Raw genomic sequence first — 16,936 nt, 5'->3', positions numbered from 1 at the left:
CTGCTACCACTGCGCTGCTTGATCGATACTTAACAGAGAGGGGGGCCTTGCTCTTTTGAGTAATCCGCTTTGGATCTGCCACAGCTCGACGATGGCCGGAACAGGGAAGGGTCACTGTCGGCGATACACCACAAATTGATCAACGACACGTCGCTGGGAGGAAGAGGGGATTCCCACGGTTCCATTTCACCACTAAACTCGTCGAGAGATGCCCTATAGCTACTGCTCCACAAGCACAGCGGCGTCGGTGACAGAGAGATACTACGGCAGCGCTGCTACGACCTATGAGGGGATTTACCGACAGGGAAGCGGGGAGGAGACCGGCTGCTCACCCACTGGTCGAGGAGGACTCGCTTGACGGAGAGGAAGAAGGCGTCGTCGAGGAAGGAGCCGCTGTGGAACAGAGGAGGAAGAAGGGGGTCGTCCTCGATGTCATGGAAGCAGGGGCGATCGGCGGCTCCTAGCTGCGGGAACAGGCTCAGTTGGACCTCCGCTTGCTCCTAGAACGCTTGGAGAGAAAGCAGGGGTACGACATCGATGAGGAGGATGTCAACAGGGGTCGGCCATGGCGGAGGAGAAGCGCGGCCGCCTTCTGTCGATGAGGGAGAGGGAGGAGGAAGATGGGAAGGAAGTGGCGGCGGCTTGGAGGAAACCTAGATAGGACACGCACGACAAGGAATATATGGGGGAGAGTGGAGGCCGTCTCAACGTCCGTGAGCCACGGCGTCGGCCCTCTGTCTCGCCCTCTCTCTGAAAGACTGATGGAAAGGAGCGGGAGGAGGAAGACGACATCAACAGGAAGGAACGGGGGATGGGCTACGCACGAGAGAAGGTTACTAGGCCAGCGAGGAGGAGTAAGCCCACTCGGTGGCACCTGGTAAGAAAGAAAAACCACTGGATTTTTCTATTTTAAAACAAAATCCAGAAAACAAATAAACTCCTAGGTAAACTATGGCTCCAAAATAAAAATAAAAATTTCCCCTGGTCATAAGGAAATTATGACCTATTTAAAGAAAATGAAAGGAGGAATTGTGGAGCTAAGAAATATTTACAAAACACAATTAAATAATCTGGTTTGTGGACAAATACCCCTCTTAAACAAGGATTTAAAATACCCTAGACATAGCACCACATCCACAAGGAAACACTCTAAATGATCTACATTTTTGAACCAGGGTTATAGCAAGTAAATCTTGAGCTTGAAAAATAAAGAAGGGGGGTTTTGAAATCTAGTTGAAAGCTATCATAGTTGAAACCCGACTTTCAAACACCACTTCATCATCACTTAGCACATCAACATCACATACCACATACATGGATCAACAACAACAAACACAATGAAGGCATGTATGATATGGATGCATGAATGCAAAGGGGAGAAAAGGTATGATCACATGAAATAACACATGAAATATATATCTCACAAAGCAATGACATCATGGACCCACACATGAAGGTTCCAAATATGGCAAGTTACAGTTGGGGTATTACACTTCACTTCTTTAGCTTCACAATCAATAGACGCCTTGTTCATAGCCAACCAATCCATCCCAAGGATCAAATCAATATCAGACTTGCCAAGGATAATTGGAGATGCCACGAAAGAATAACCACCCATCTTGACAGAGACCTCGGGAACCACCATGTTCGCATGCATAAATAAACCCGGGGAAACCATTAACAAAGGTCTAGGCAACTGTTCATGATGCAAATGATGCTTTGCCGCAAACGGACAAGATATGAAGGAATGCGATGCACCAGAATCAACCAAAACTTTTGCAGGAAAATCATTAACTCATACCAGTTGAGCAGGGTACGGCACTTCCTGCCATAGAGAATCTCAAACGGAGCTTTGCCTCAACTAGCTCGATAACTGTTGTTATACGAGAACTCAGCAAAAGGCAGGCAGTCTTCCCACTTCATGCCAAAAGAAATGACACAGGCTCTCAACATATCTTCAAGGACCTTATTGACTCTCTCCACTTGCCCACTAGTCTGAGGATGAAAAGCTGTGCTGAATCGTATCTTCGTACCCATCACAGACTGAAAAAGTCCCAGAACTTGGCAGTGAAGATACTTCCGCGATCCAAAGAAATCAACATAGGCACGCCGTGCGAAGATAATATCCTCGAAGTGTACAGCTCTGCAAGCTAAGCTGCCGAGATGGATTCCTTGACTGGAAGAAAATGAGCCACTTTACTCAACTTGTCAATGACGACGAAGATGACGTCATTACCCTTCTTGGACTTTGGAAACCCGGTGACAAAATACATCTCAATATGGTCGAACTTCCACTCGGGAATGGGCAAAGGATGCAAAACACCTGCTGGATGTTGATGCTCTGCTTTCACCCTTCGACATACATCACATTCATTTACGAACTGAGGATTCTCACGCTTCATGCGAGTCCACCAGAAGGTCTGTTTCAAGTCCTGATACATCTTGGAACTTCCTGGATGTATAGAGAGCAGAGAGTTATGAGCTTCTTCCATGATAACCTTTCCGAGATCACCTTTCGGAATGACAAGACGATCCTCAAAGAATAATGTGTCTCTGGTATCAACACTGAAGCACTTATATTTAGGAACTCTCTTTGCCAAGCCAATCTTAACTTTCTTCACCATTGCATCAAGAAGTTGCGCTGCTCGGACTACTCTTCCAAGGTAGGAGAGATCTGAAGATGTGCAAGAAATCCCTAATGTACTATCTGAAGGTTGAGCTTTCTAAAAGATTCACAAAGGTCAGGCTGGAGAGGCTTCAGAATGAGACTGTTGCAGTAAGCCTTCCTACTCAAAGCATCTGCCACGACATTAGCTTTGCCTGGAGTGTACTCAATGCTCGGATTAAAATCTTGGAGCATCTCCACCCAATGAGTTTGCCAAAGATTGAGGTTAGGCTGGGTGAAGATGTACTTGAGACTCGTGTGATCGGTGAACAGTTGAACCTTTCGTTCCAACAAGAGGTGTCTCCAAGTCATCAGAGCATGTACCACTGCCGCCAACTCAAGATCATGAACAGGGTAATTATTCTCACTTGGCTTCAACTGCCTCGAGGTATAAGCTACCACTTTCTTGTCTTGCATCAACACAAAAGTAATACCTTGAAGAGAGGCGTCGCAGAACACTTTGTAAGGTTTGGAGTCATCAGGAGGAACCAAGACTGGAGTAGAGGTGAGCTTCTCTTTGAGTGTGTTGAAGGCGAACTGACACTCTGGAGACCAGACATACTTCACACCCTTCTGAAGAACACTTGAGAGAGGCTTAGCAATCTTGGAGAAGTTCTCAAGGAATCTTCTCCAATAGCTTGCAAGCCCGAGAAAGCTTCGAAGCTGCTTCACATTTTGCGGAGGCTCCCACTCAACAATGGCCTGCACCTTTCATTTGTAGGTGGTATAGACACTAATGGCGCACCAGACATTTTGCGAAGTGCACTACCAGGAAAAGGGCTATAGATGATATAGACACTAATGGTGCACCAGACAAGTAGTGCGCCACTACTATATAGCAGTGGCGCACCATGTGCAGGTGTGCCATTAGTTTGATGGACACTAATGGTGCACCACTCACTCGGTGCGCCACTACAATATTTTTTTTTTGCAAAAATACTAATGGCGCACCGGGGCAGAGTGTGCCATTACTAGCTTAACTAGTAATGGTGCACCACTCACCCAGTGCGCCACTACTATTTTTTTCAGCAAAACTACTAATGGCGCACCACCAGCTGGTGCGCCATTAGTAACCAGGGTTACTAATGGCGCATTTGTAGGTGGTGCGTCATTACTTTTTTTTTTGCAAAACTACTAATGGTGCACCCTTAGTAAGCTATTAAAAAAAAACTAATGGTGCGCCGCTCGGGGGTGCGCCATTGCTAACCCGTTCTACTGCTTGTGTGGTTGGACGCGTGCGTTCCATCCATCGTCCTCATTTCCCCACCCCACCCCACGTGGACGCTGAATCACCAAAAAGTAGTGCTGGGAGTTCTCGAGAGAGAGAGCCAGCATGGAGGCAGCGCGGAGGCCAGGCCACCGTCGCGTGGCATCCCACCACCATGCTCCCTATCGGATCCCGCTGCGCGCAGATCCGCGAGCCCCGGCAATGGCTTCCACGCCGGCGGACGGAGCAAGCGATCCTGCACGCAGATCCCCGCCATGTGAGTGAGACCCCCCTCTTGCATCCTTCCTGCGATACCTAGGTGCCGCCGCCTCTCGGCCGGCGTCTTTTAGTGTTCCGATCTGGTTCGCTGGTTCGCCAGATGCTGTTGCTGTCGCGCGATTCGTCTGGATGGCCTCGTTCTGTCCGAGTGCGCGAGTGTGCTCTCCATGAGGGTCTGAAGCGAATTTACAAAATAAAAATTTCAGGTTTTTTGTCCGCCCTTGGATATAACTGACACTTGTAGGAGTGAGGTGTGAATTCACAAATCTTTGAACTTTCAGTTTTGTACAAGTTGTTTTAGGAGTTTGATTCGCTCGCTTACTTATATAATCAGTTATAAACTTATAATGCCTGCCCTCTGATAAGGAAGATGTTGGACAGAGTGACCATCGACCTGTTACTTGCATTAGTTTAGGATGACATGTTTTGGGAAGTCAATCTAATGTTTGTTAGTACTTCAGTTTAGATTATAAATTTCTTGTCTGTATTTTTAAAGAAGCAAGTCAATAATTTGTTTCCATCATATCTATTTGCCTGAAGTGAGAGCTTGTATGAAGACGACGAGTTTGACCAGAGATAGCTAGCTACATTAGTCGTTTCTAAGGTAGGATCTCATGTTATTTTGTACCTTTTCTAGTAGTATTGATCATATTTTTTATTGCTTATATTGATGACTGCTGCGTATCATGTAGGTGTTTTACTACCTGGGAGAGTTAAATGATGCACTGTCATATGCACTTGGTGCTGGACCTCTGTTTGACGTTTCAGAGGATTCAGATTATGCTCGTGCTCTTTTAGGTGAGGAGTTGTCTTATCTTCTCCCATGTAGTTGTAGTGTTGATTGTGCCGACAGTACTTGGAGCCTCCATCCAAGTCGCACTCAGCAATTCTTGTAAATGATGAGAAGATATTGATTGTCGAGAAGGGTGTTTCCTTGAATGGTTCCATCTGGTTCCTTGAGGTAAAGATTAACAAAGAATTGCTATCCTTCTTGGTCTGCCTAGTGTTCTTACTTTACAAAAACATAGAGGAATGATTTATTCACCTTTTTAATGGTGGGCCTGGTCAGTTTCAAGTAAACTTGATACTCTAGATGAAATCATCTACGGTGTAGGGACGACAGCAGGGAGGGACATCAGCTACGGTGCGCAAGAGGGAGCAGTCCTTGCGACTTGTGTCTTTTTGATCTCTTTGTATGTTAGCATTTTCCTACTCAAGTTGGACTATTTTCTTATGGAGGGAGTATTTTTCTTATGCAACAAGATGAACTAAGAGCTTATATTTTCTTTATTCACATCACCATCAGTTGTCCAATGTGGCTTTAAGGCTTATGATTGAAATAAAGATACATATACACTTCCTGTACAACTATATCAACTATTTGTTCTTCTCGACAGGGAGAGGGGAGTGGTGTGGGAGGAGAGTATTGTGATGGCGCCCAAAAACTCGTGGTTCGTGTTCCTCTCGGCAACTGTACCTAATGCCAAGGAGTTTGCTGATTGGGTTGCCAAGGTTTGTGTGCATTTCCCTCTATTTTTCTGCTGTCTCCTTGGCTTTGATACTTCATAAGAAAGTTCTCTGCTCAGTTAATTAAAGGTACATGCATACTAGTGCCATTCTGTTAATGTAAATCAAAGGAGTTTGTTGATTGGGTAGATAAGGTTTGTCTGCATTTCCCCTATTTCTGTTCTTACCTTGACTTTGATAGTTCATAAGAAAGTTCTCGGCTTAGCAAATCTAAGGGACACACACATAAACATCATTCTGTTGATGCACATAAATATCTGTTTGCTACAATGCACTACATGGTCAACCATCCACCTATATTTTCAGCATATATGTGTTATGCATAATGATGGTAGTATGATTTTGTTTCTCAGGTACATAAGCAACCTTGTCATATAGTATACACCGACTATCGACCTACACCTCTTCAACACTATGTATTTCCTGCTGGAGGTGATGGCTTATACCTGGTCATTGATGAAAATGGCAAGTTCAGAGAGGACAGTTTTCAGAAATCTCTTGAATTCCCACCTATGAATTCCCGAAATATCTGGTCATGCAATCTGGTACACGGATACAAGGAGTAATACTCACACAACCCGTCCAAGGTATCACATCCGTCAAGACATAAACAGAATCTCGAACCTTCATCTTACATAGACCCTCGTGATCACAACGATACAAAGTATGACAGTACTCCTGAACAAACTGCACCAGTATTGGGGACATCAGGGTTATCTCGCCACTACTAGTATTGAAGAAATTACGAACATCCTTCGATCTGAGATACTCAGAAGTCTGAGTGATGGTGATGTGCACAAGAATCCCCTGGAGCTCAACTCCCCGGAAGAAATCAAGGCAGACATGAGGCACCAAGACAAAACTCCGTCACATCGATATCATATAGATTTCAAAATACCCGCGTGATCCTCAATTTTTCTTGAGCGAGAAGAGGAGTAGAATTAAGATTTCCTAAGACGAGAACCTCACCAGAGCATGGAAGAGGAGAAAAAAATAAACCTACTCTCCTATATAACTAAGACTCAAAACATTTTAGTAGACTCGACTCGGCCAAGTATGATCACACAAAGGCTCCTATGGTTGTATGGCTCTGATTACCAACTTGTAACGACTAAGATGCGGTCCTTTCCTATTTAGGGGGCGATGCTCCAAAATGGAAAGAAGCGCATCTATGCGTTTCGCAAGCAAGATAAACATAGCACATACATAACTTAAGAATGACAAATAGGGAATCATTTGCCATCTCACATAGATAATATCAGAGTTTACATCCACACATTTATTCAGACAAGGTAGTTCCGCTACGGACTACATAACATAAGAAAAGGCTATGCTATCCCGCATGCTTGCCCACGATCACGACTACTGCCTCAGTCTTCTCGATAGTTCACGTACAGGCGGTCGTTCTCCTCATCGTACTACCACCCCAGCTGCGTGCCCTCTGGATCACCTGCGTCGGGTGTACCTGTACCTGATGGGGTGTTGAAGTAAACTGTGAGCCATGGGAACTCAGCAATCGATGACCTTGGTACTGAAACTAGTCAAGTTATTAGGTGAGGAAGGTTCAGTGTTTAGGTTGCAGCATCCTAAGCATTTATGGTGGCTAACTTACGAAGATCAAAATTATACTAGTGGTGGTCTATGCGAGCGGTCGAAGACTAGGTGATCACTAAGTGATCCTGAACACCAACTTACGTCAACCATAACCCCACCGTGTTCCCGATTGAAGAGAGGTCTTCGAAGGGGACATTCACGGTTACGCACACGGTTGGCAGTTTTATGGATTAAGTTCAAGTTATCTATAACCGGATGTTAACAAATTATCCATGTCGCCATATAACCGCGGGCACGGCTTTCCGAAAGATTAAACCCTGGAGGGGTGCTCCAACTAGTCCATCACAAACAGTCACGGGCCGCAAAGTAATCCTCTATCACGAATCTCGTGATCTCGTCGGATTCCTTAGAGGAAAACCTCAACTCCGGGAAGAACCAAAGCTTCACCGGGATTCCTATACGCAAGATATATGGCTAAGGTAAGACAAGACTAGCAGGACCTCCCGGTGTGTCGACGACCCTGATAAGAGCCGCGTATCTCAGTCTCAGGACAACACCGTCTATGCATAGTGGACAACGACCAAATGCCTCAAGTTGCCCCGTGGTGGTATTGCCGACTGCTAGGTGGCTGGACCAACACTCATGACGATCACTGGCCCGGGTTGTTGATTAATTCCTCGGGGTAGCTATTCCCTATGCAAATTATTAATTAGGTGATTAGCAAACTAAAACCTATGTTGGGTCCTGCCGGACAAGTCTGAACACTACATGGTTTATCAAGGGGGTCCCCTTAACAACCCCGAACGTGTTAGGAGCGATCAGTTATCGAATCAAACACCGATAGCCGAAAACTAACACTACAAGGAATATGCTAATACACGACGCTATTTTTGAGTCTCTACATCGTCACGGTTTTTAATTTACGACGATCACATGACGAAAAACCAAGCGTCGAAAACGGAGCGTCACAAATGAACAGCAGCGACGTTTTGATCAAAATCATCGTATGTTTTACAACGATTCCTGGATTGCCGTAACCTTTACGACGATCCTAAATCGTCGTTGGCAATCAAACCGAGTCCTACGTGGCGAAATTACGACGAAATCAAAATGTCATGGTTGAAATGAGCTGGTTTTATTTTTTTGGGCTTTTTCTCATTGGGCTTCTTTTTGGCCTTTGCCTATTTACAACCACTTTAGTATTTTTTTCGAATTTTGGTTTGTGGCCTTTTACTTTCTATTGATTTTCTTTTTTGGCCATTTTATTTTTGTACTGGTCCCACATGTCATGTTGATCTCAAAATTAGTCCCACACGTAAAAAAATTCACATTTTGTCAAATAAATATCATAACTTGGTCCCACATGTCATGCTGATCTCAAAATTTTGTCAAATTTTGGGACTTGAGATTTTTACATTTTGATCTGTAGCATTATGAAGGCACAAATATATCTGATCCAATACAGGTGACATCACAAACTTAGAATCAACCTAAATTTTATACTAATATATTGTCTTTTGGACCACTTTCAATCCAAGAATGAATTTCAAATAGAACTAAGAACACATAAAATTGATCAAATATACATCTAAATAAATCTATTACAATCTGTACAACACAGATGTGCTACAATATGCTACTCTAAACTGAGTAGGAATTCACAACTTCACACTTGGGTTCACACTTCACGGCTTCACACTTCACACTTGAGCTTCTGTAAAAACAAAAACAATTCATACTAACACAATTTTAAGTCTACAATACAACAAATGATACTAATCAAGGATAAAAACAAAAAACAAGTAATAGACTCAAATGTGAAGGCAACATGAAACTAGTGATACGAAACCATGCAGAAAACACTACAATGTAATATTGTTGTAACGTCATATCAGCGTTAAATCAGCACCATGCCATTATATAGAGAAAATTATATGTCCCCTTTTATCTAAAATAGACCACAAAAGTTCCCTCTTTAATGTATTACTAGGCCTAGGACTTTTTATTTGTAAATAAATAATACAGTGTTAAAATTTAGGCGATATGACAAAACAATGATCTCGTAGACTTGGTGTTACTAGGATTGACAAACCCCTCCCTTGCTACGCTACTAAGATACAACAGTCAATATAAAAGCACATCCGCAGCTGCTAAAACTTCTCAGCCTTTCAAAATAGGAAGTCAAGGACAAGTTACATTTTCCCAGGTCTTCAATGTCAAAAACATTAACTGGGCATTTTTTCGCTAGCTCATCAACATCACCATCTTTAATTTCTTTGAGAAGAACAACTTACATGATAGTACAACAATCATCAATGGAGTCGAACATTTTGCAGTTACTTGACATTTAATTACTTGAAATTCCATAACAAGAATCTTACCTCAGCGAGCATCCTCTACCAGGCTGTAGCAATTGGAGACTACTTCACATGAACTTTCCCCACTCCCTTAACAACATGTGTCTCAAGCTCAATAGCCTGAAATAGAACAGAGGCGTACCTCGAAGTCCACCTATGTTATTACAGAGGAAAAGGATAACTAATTAATTAACAGTAGCAGTAGGTCCATACCTCTCCCACGTGTTGGGCATCACCAAGCATGCAGACCCTCATCTTAGGGCGAGGGATGTGGGGCAGCTTGACGGAGCCGCTGAAACGCTTGTCCTATTGCGGGTCATAGTTCTTGAGGCCGATCTGGAGCTCAACCGTCTCAGTGAATTTCCTGTTCTTCTCCTTGGCATCCGCCACCACCTGGGTGATGGCCTCCTTGAGGGCCTCATTCTGCAGCTTACTACAAGGCAAAGCGTAAAAGGTCAAAAGGGATGGAATTTTGCAACAACATAAAATTTCTATGGAAGTGGTCACATGGGCAATTACCAGGTACACGTTACCTGAATGATCTCCTTTTTTTAGGTAGATCTCAATGTAGCTGAGATTGCAACTGGGGCGTTGAGATTGATCACTGAGTGCAGTGCTTTCGCCATACGGGCTATATGTTCTCAACAAAGCAAAGTAAAGGGTTAAGAGTGCACACCTGTTTTTGATGAATAAATAAAATCAACTTCTTCTATTTTTACCCACAGTATGTCCCTTTATTAGACCAGGATAGTTTGGCCATCATCAATTTATGAGTGTAGAACCAAGGAAATCTGGGGGTTACTAGGAGCTAACAAATGGTTAATACTATCTTGCTTTAGTTTGTAGTGCCGCCTAAAGGAAATCTTGTTTTCGTTGTAGCATGCTGGTATTTTGCTTCCTCCACATCTGCTGATTGGCCGAAAACAACAACAACGTGCAAAATTTCCTGTGTAGTCCAGTGATGAGCTGAACAGAAATGAAACAAAAATGAACAGACATGATAGACACAGGTACATGGCACTAGCACCTAAGATATGTCCATGAGCAATGTTCAAAGTAGCTACCATCATTAAGTGCCTGATGGCACTCTCACATAATGCTCCACACCAAACTCACCTCGCCACCCCTGTCCTCACAATCCTCACACCCTAGCAAATGACCGATGGTACTAGTCGACAACGTATCAGGCTAAAAGTAGTCTTAGCAATAGTACTAGGCTGTTGTCATCACATCAGGACATTTAGGTGAGGTGATTGATTCTGACTCTAGTACACCACTATTCTTCCAACAATTTGTTTTCCCTTCCTATAACTGGACAAAAACTGCAAGGAGGAAAAAATTGCAGAGATGTTGAGATATTTCTATCTGTTTTTTTATTTGTATGCTTGTGTGGATACTGGATAGGCTTCAGTTGCAAGGCAGAGAAACCACTCTTGAGTGCCAGTTGGCCATTGTGGGATATGTGGTATGGTGCAAGTGAGTACCGAGTATGGAGTAGAGTGTTGCTTAGGATCTCCACAAAGGAAAGGGAGCTCTACTTGAAAGAATATGATTGGGAAAAATAATAATAGCATACACAAAGAAATACGCAGGCAAGGATGCACATAGAGAGTAAGAGAGGGAGACGGAAACTTGACCATCGGCAGACTTTCCATAGACTGGGGCGCAATATATGCCCCAATAATCAGCACATACATCCCTACAGCATAAAAGTAGAGCCATCAATCAACTAGAGCAAAGAAATCCTGAATTAGGTTGCAAAACGAACAAGGCGGTTGGACGCCCAGAACACAAACAGAGTAAAAGCATTGTAAGCAATAAGAAATGTTAGTAAGTAGTAGCACTTTTACCAGGTCTGATAATAATGAATTAATTCACGAGGGAGGGCATCTAGTGGTAAACCGCCTCTAATGCAAAGTGTACACTGGCTTGCAGTGTATTTTGATGGTGGCTGGGATTATTCAGCTCTCGCAACTATCATCTTGAGGGGATTCTAAAAGAAATCCTAGGTTTTCCGCACTTGTCTTTGCGTACATGATACAGCTTTTTTCCAGGGGAAATAATACTACAACTAATGTTACTGAGCAACAACAGCAAAACTACCACTACTAGTACATGAGCGAGCAATGTTGCGGCACAAGCAGAGTCGGTCAACACATACATCGCCAATCATATGCAGGAAATGGAGAGTGCAAGACAAAAATCAGAGAGTTTGGGAGAACCTGGGCGCCAGGGCTGGCCATTGGCATCCTCGGGCCGGAGCATGAGCTCGATGACGCAGGAGCCGTCATCCACGAACAGCCTCCCGTCGCCGACGCTGTAGTCTGCGCGCACCACCACGCCCTGCCTGCCGCAGCGAGCGTTCATCTGGCAAAAACAAGTCGCAACACCAAAGGGGCACTCTCTAAGTCACCAGCAGCAATCTATGACAATGCAACAGTCATGAGGAGCGGATCACGGGCACCAGCCACGGCCACGCAAGCACGGGTGGGTATAGAGCGGAAGCAGTGGCAGCAATGTCAAGAGCCATAAACCAGGGAGTGACCAAGGAGTGCTCATGATGGTAAGCCAAAACCAGAGGCATCAGCCTTGTAGAATAAGTTGTACGCCTCGGCGACTTCCATGTACCACATTGCTTCACGGTCCGGCTGTGTTGAGAGATCCACTATCTTGTGCGCCTGCAATGATCAAGTCCAGGGACGCTAAAGTAAGAGATGGAGCCGATAACATGCACTGTGATGCAGAACATAACGTATTTCTTATGAAATCTCAGGTGTGGCAAGCATGGAGAATACAGACAGTAACCACCTACTTCAGATAGACAAAAACTATCATTTTATCTCGGATTGGTAAGCCATGGTAAAGTGGCAATTGACTAGAAACTGAACACATAAACTAATGATAAGAGTACACTTGCAGAATATTTTGATGCCTCTGGTGTACCAGATGTTGCTTCCCACTTTTTTCTTGTAAGATGTACCAGGTGTTGGATTTAAAGCATGGGAAACATTACATGTCAAAATTACCCATCCGTACATTAGATAGCTCTTCTGACGGTCTAAATACCATGATGATTACACGCACTACAAGAGCATGTATTGCCATTACTGAACTTTCTGCTGTTCTCAATATGTTCAAATGATAAGTTGCAGAACTGACATGGTCACATAACCAAAAACTTCAACAAATCTAGGACCATCACGCTTTATCAATAAGCGCACTTCAGTTTGAAGGATGCGAGGCCCAAAATCATGAGTGCTATCAATCAAAGTTAAAGGATGAACCAGTCCCACGAGAGAGACCACTAAAATGTACATGAATACTAGAATGCAATACTATTTCCTTCTCTCTTTTTTCCTATTTGTATAACCATTAGTCAGGCAGCCTGAAACTTCAGGCGTTGGCTCAATCAAACAAACGGTTCCAAAACTGAAGTTTGCATCAAATAATAAAGAAAGCACCAACAGAGAACCTCAAATTCTTCTTAGTATGTGGATAGAATTTTGCAGGCAAGGATGCACAAAGAGAGTAAGAGAGGGAGACGGAACCTTGACCATCGGTAGACTTTCCGTTGACTGGGGTGCAATATATGCCCCAGTAATCAGCACATACATCCCTGTAGCATTAAAATAGAGCCATCAATCAACTAGAGTAAAGAAATCCTGAATTGGCTTGCAAAAGAAACACAGCTCGACGCCTAGAACACAAACAGAGTAAAAGCATTGTAAGCAATAAGAAATGTTAGTAAGTACTACCACTTTTACCAGGTCTGATAATAATGAATCAATTCATGAGGGAGGCCATCTAGTGGCAAAGAGCCTATAATGCAAAGAGTGCACTTGCAGAGTATTTCGATGGTGGCTGGGATTCTTCAACTCTTGCATGGATCATCTTGAGGGGATTCTAAAGTAAATTCTAGGTTTTCTTCGCTTGCACTTTCGTACATGAACATGATACAGATTTTTTGAGGAGAAATACAGGCATACTACTGCATGAAAAATGTTGCAGCATAGGAAAAATTGTTCAACAGAAACGAGGAACGCCCAGAAGAAGAACAGAGTGAAAGCATTGTAAACAATAAAAAAAATGTTACAGAGATTTTTTTTTCTGATGGTGGCTGGGATTGTTGAACTCTTGCATTGATCATTGTGAGGGGGTTCCAAAGTAAGTTCTAGGTTTTCCACACTTGTCTTTGCGTACATGATACATCTTTTTTCAGGGGAAATAATACTACAGCGAATGTTACTAAGCAACAGTAGCAAAACTACGACTACTACATGAGCAATAAATTACTTCATTATTATCCGACCTTCTAGTAGTAATAATGATTTACTACATGAGAAAACTTTTACCAGGTCTGATAATAATGAATCACTTCATGAGACCATCTTGTGGTAAACCGCCTCTAGTGCAAAGGGTACAATGACGTGCAGAGTATTTTGATAGTGTTTGGGATTGTTCAACTCTTGCACCGATCATCTTGAGGGGGTTCTAAAGTAAATTCTAGGTTGTCTTCGTTTGCAGTTTCGTACTGCATGGTACGACTTTTTTTCCAGGGGAAATACATGCATACAGCTGATGCTACTGAGCAACAGCAGCAAAACTACTACTACTACATGAGCAATGTTGCGGCCCAAGCAGGGTTGGTCAATAGATACATCACCAATCATATCCAGGAAACGGAGAATGCAAGGAAAAATCAGATAGAGAGGATGGGAGAACCTGGGTGCCACGGATGGCCCTTGGCATCCTCGGGCCGGAGCATGAGCTCGGTGACGCAGGAGCCGTCATCCACGAACAGCCTCCCGTCGTCGAAGCTGTAGTCCGCGCGCACCACCACACCCTGCCTGCCGCAGCGAGCCGTCAGGGTAGAGCAAAGAAAAGGAAAAGAAAGGACCGTGAGAGAGGGCGGGACCTGGATCCAGGCGCGCTGGAAGCGGATGCTGAAGAGCATCTGTGCCGGGGAGGAGCCCTCGGAGGAGGGGGCCGTCGTGGATCCTGCCAGCTGCGAGGCGAACAGCTTCAACGCCGCCAGCGAGTAGTCCATGACGGTCCAGCCGCCGCGGTGGAGATGACGGTGAGGCGCGTGGGTCGAGGAACGGACGTCGCCTCGTCGTCGGGTCGAGGAGGCCCGCCGGCCGCACCATCCCCGTCGGCAGGGAGGAGGGCGCCTGAAGGGATCTCGCAGGGACGGGGTTCCCTTCTTGTCCACGCGGCGAGGGCCTTAGATCTCGCACGGCGCGGCGCGGTGCGGCACGGAGGTAGGCGGAGGAGGACATGCGGCGTCCGATCGGGGCCGAGGCGGGGGCCGTGGCACGCGCTGCCAGGGAGCGGAGGCCGGATCTCGCCGCTAGGGAAGCCATGGGAGGCCGGATCTCGCCGCTAGGGAGGAGTTTGCAAGGGATCTGGATCGGGTGGGGAGAAGTAGGGTGCAAACCGGTGGCCTCCCCCTGCGCCCCTCCGACGTCGGCGGCGGAGGATTCGGGGACGACGGTTTGGCGGGAGGGCCGCGGCGGAGAAGAGCTGGAGCGGCGCGGTTTTGAATCGAGGATTTTGTGGGGCGAGGGAGGGAGGTCCGCTCGCCTATCCCCGCGTCATTGCCGTCATCGCGAGCCGCTCCCCACTCCCGGCGTCGTCGCGGGCCGTCTCCTCGTCCGGTGAGAGGTGGGAGCCGGGGAATAGGGAAAGTGGAGAGGTTGGCGGTTGTTTCGGGAGGGAGGCAGGAAAAGGGCGCGGGGGTGGGCGAAAGTTTTGGCCGCTCGCGCGGGGGGTGCGGGTTTGGCGCGTGGAATTTTGGGATGTTTCGGGAGGGAATTTTTTTCCTTTTTTGATAAGAATTGGAGGGAAGTTTTGATAGTTATTTTTTAATAGTTTTTATGTAAAATATTATAATCTTAACATGTGGGCTTTTTTGACCAACCACCAACCAGTCCATTAGCCAGCATGGAGGATAAAATACCAGCTCAATATAAAAGTAAGATGAAAAAAATATCCCAACGGAAAAGTGGTATAAAAAACAGTTCAATACATGGATGAGGTGGGATAGAATGGATCCACGAGTGACATGTCAACGTAGTTAGAACATGTTACGACATTTTTATAATCGTCGTAAAAGTTATGACGATGTCATCTTATGCGGTTACGACGTTTTTGACTCACATCGTCGTAATTTATATGTAGATTTGATCCCCTCAAACGGTTTACGACGATCTCGGATGAAATCGTCATAGATTTATGACGAATTCATCAACGACATCTGAAAAAACGTCATGTATGAGCATATTTCTTGTAGTGTAAGGTGGCAATAATGGAGCAAATCACCCGGCAAAAGGCTAGGCCTTCCATCATTTACCAAGTATATAGGTGCATTAATTAAATAGCAGTTTAAAACATAATGAAATCAAATACTCACGTTATCACATGAATCAGCTGGCACCTGCAACTAGCAACGCTATCATTAGAAGCTGAGCATGCCTACTTAGCCAATCAACATTATCTAGGAAGGGAAGGTGTTTGGGTTTCATGGCAATATCAGGAGGCAATTATATCAAGTGGTAGGCAGCGAGCATAATCGAAGGAAACGTGAACCTATGCATAACAAAGCTAGATACGGTATCAAGGTCACGGTCATCTTGCCTGTGATGTCTTCAGCTTGGAACTGCTCTTGTTCGTCCTGCACGTACTCTCCTGAATCCACGTACTCGCTCTTCGATCCCGGTGCTACCCAAGATAAAAATGACAGCCAATGAACACCAACAGAACATGATGCATGAGATGAGAATGAAGCATACATCTCTAATCTAGCCACTTGCATATGCATGAGAAGAGAAGATAAACTTATGGACAGAATTTATCTCTAAGCTAGCTTGACACGCATGAAGATGACATGAACAGGTGCATTACGGGAAGACGATGCAAAAATATATAAAGAACGTATAGAACGGAGCTACAGATCAACCGGAAACCACGAAACAAGATATGGAGTCCTACGGATCAAATCCACCACAAGCACACTCCAACGGCACACTTCTGGTATTCCCAGGTTGCCACATGATCAAACAAACAAGTATAGGTCGGGTGGTGTAAAGAAACTGACCACACCACCAACAATATTATCTCACGCATCAAAACAACTAAAACTTGCAATCTGTTCTAAACATCATCATAACAGTTTGTGAGCAACATGCAAAGCACCTACAGCCACCCAAATGTGCCAAACAAGATATGTGGAAAAAGCTATTCAAAAGCTCTACAAGCATGAGCAAGAAGATAATCCAAAGGAGTTACACACACAAAGATCTACAGGTGCTAAATTGGACAAAAATAAAAGATTTCAGGAACTTAGTG

General features: G+C 44.7%; 1 protein-coding gene across 1 annotated transcript; it reads right to left on the bottom strand.

Annotated features, from left to right (window-relative positions):
* Positions 1 to 12,144: 12,144 nt before the first annotated feature.
* On the bottom strand, positions 12,145 to 14,636 carry LOC123429843. Its single transcript, XM_045113821.1, has 4 exons — positions 14,505 to 14,636; positions 14,312 to 14,432; positions 13,138 to 13,205; positions 12,145 to 12,267 (listed from the first exon to the last, which is right to left on the bottom strand). Exons 1-4 carry the CDS (start codon positions 14,634 to 14,636, stop codon positions 12,145 to 12,147), a joined length of 444 nt encoding a protein of 147 aa, XP_044969756.1.
* Positions 14,637 to 16,936: the final 2,300 nt, after the last annotated feature.

This window comes from Hordeum vulgare, chromosome 2H (assembly GCF_904849725.1).
Source record: "Hordeum vulgare subsp. vulgare chromosome 2H, MorexV3_pseudomolecules_assembly, whole genome shotgun sequence".
Taxonomy (NCBI): domain Eukaryota; kingdom Viridiplantae; phylum Streptophyta; class Magnoliopsida; order Poales; family Poaceae; genus Hordeum; species Hordeum vulgare.
This window is presented reverse-complemented; position numbering and strand designations above follow the sequence as displayed.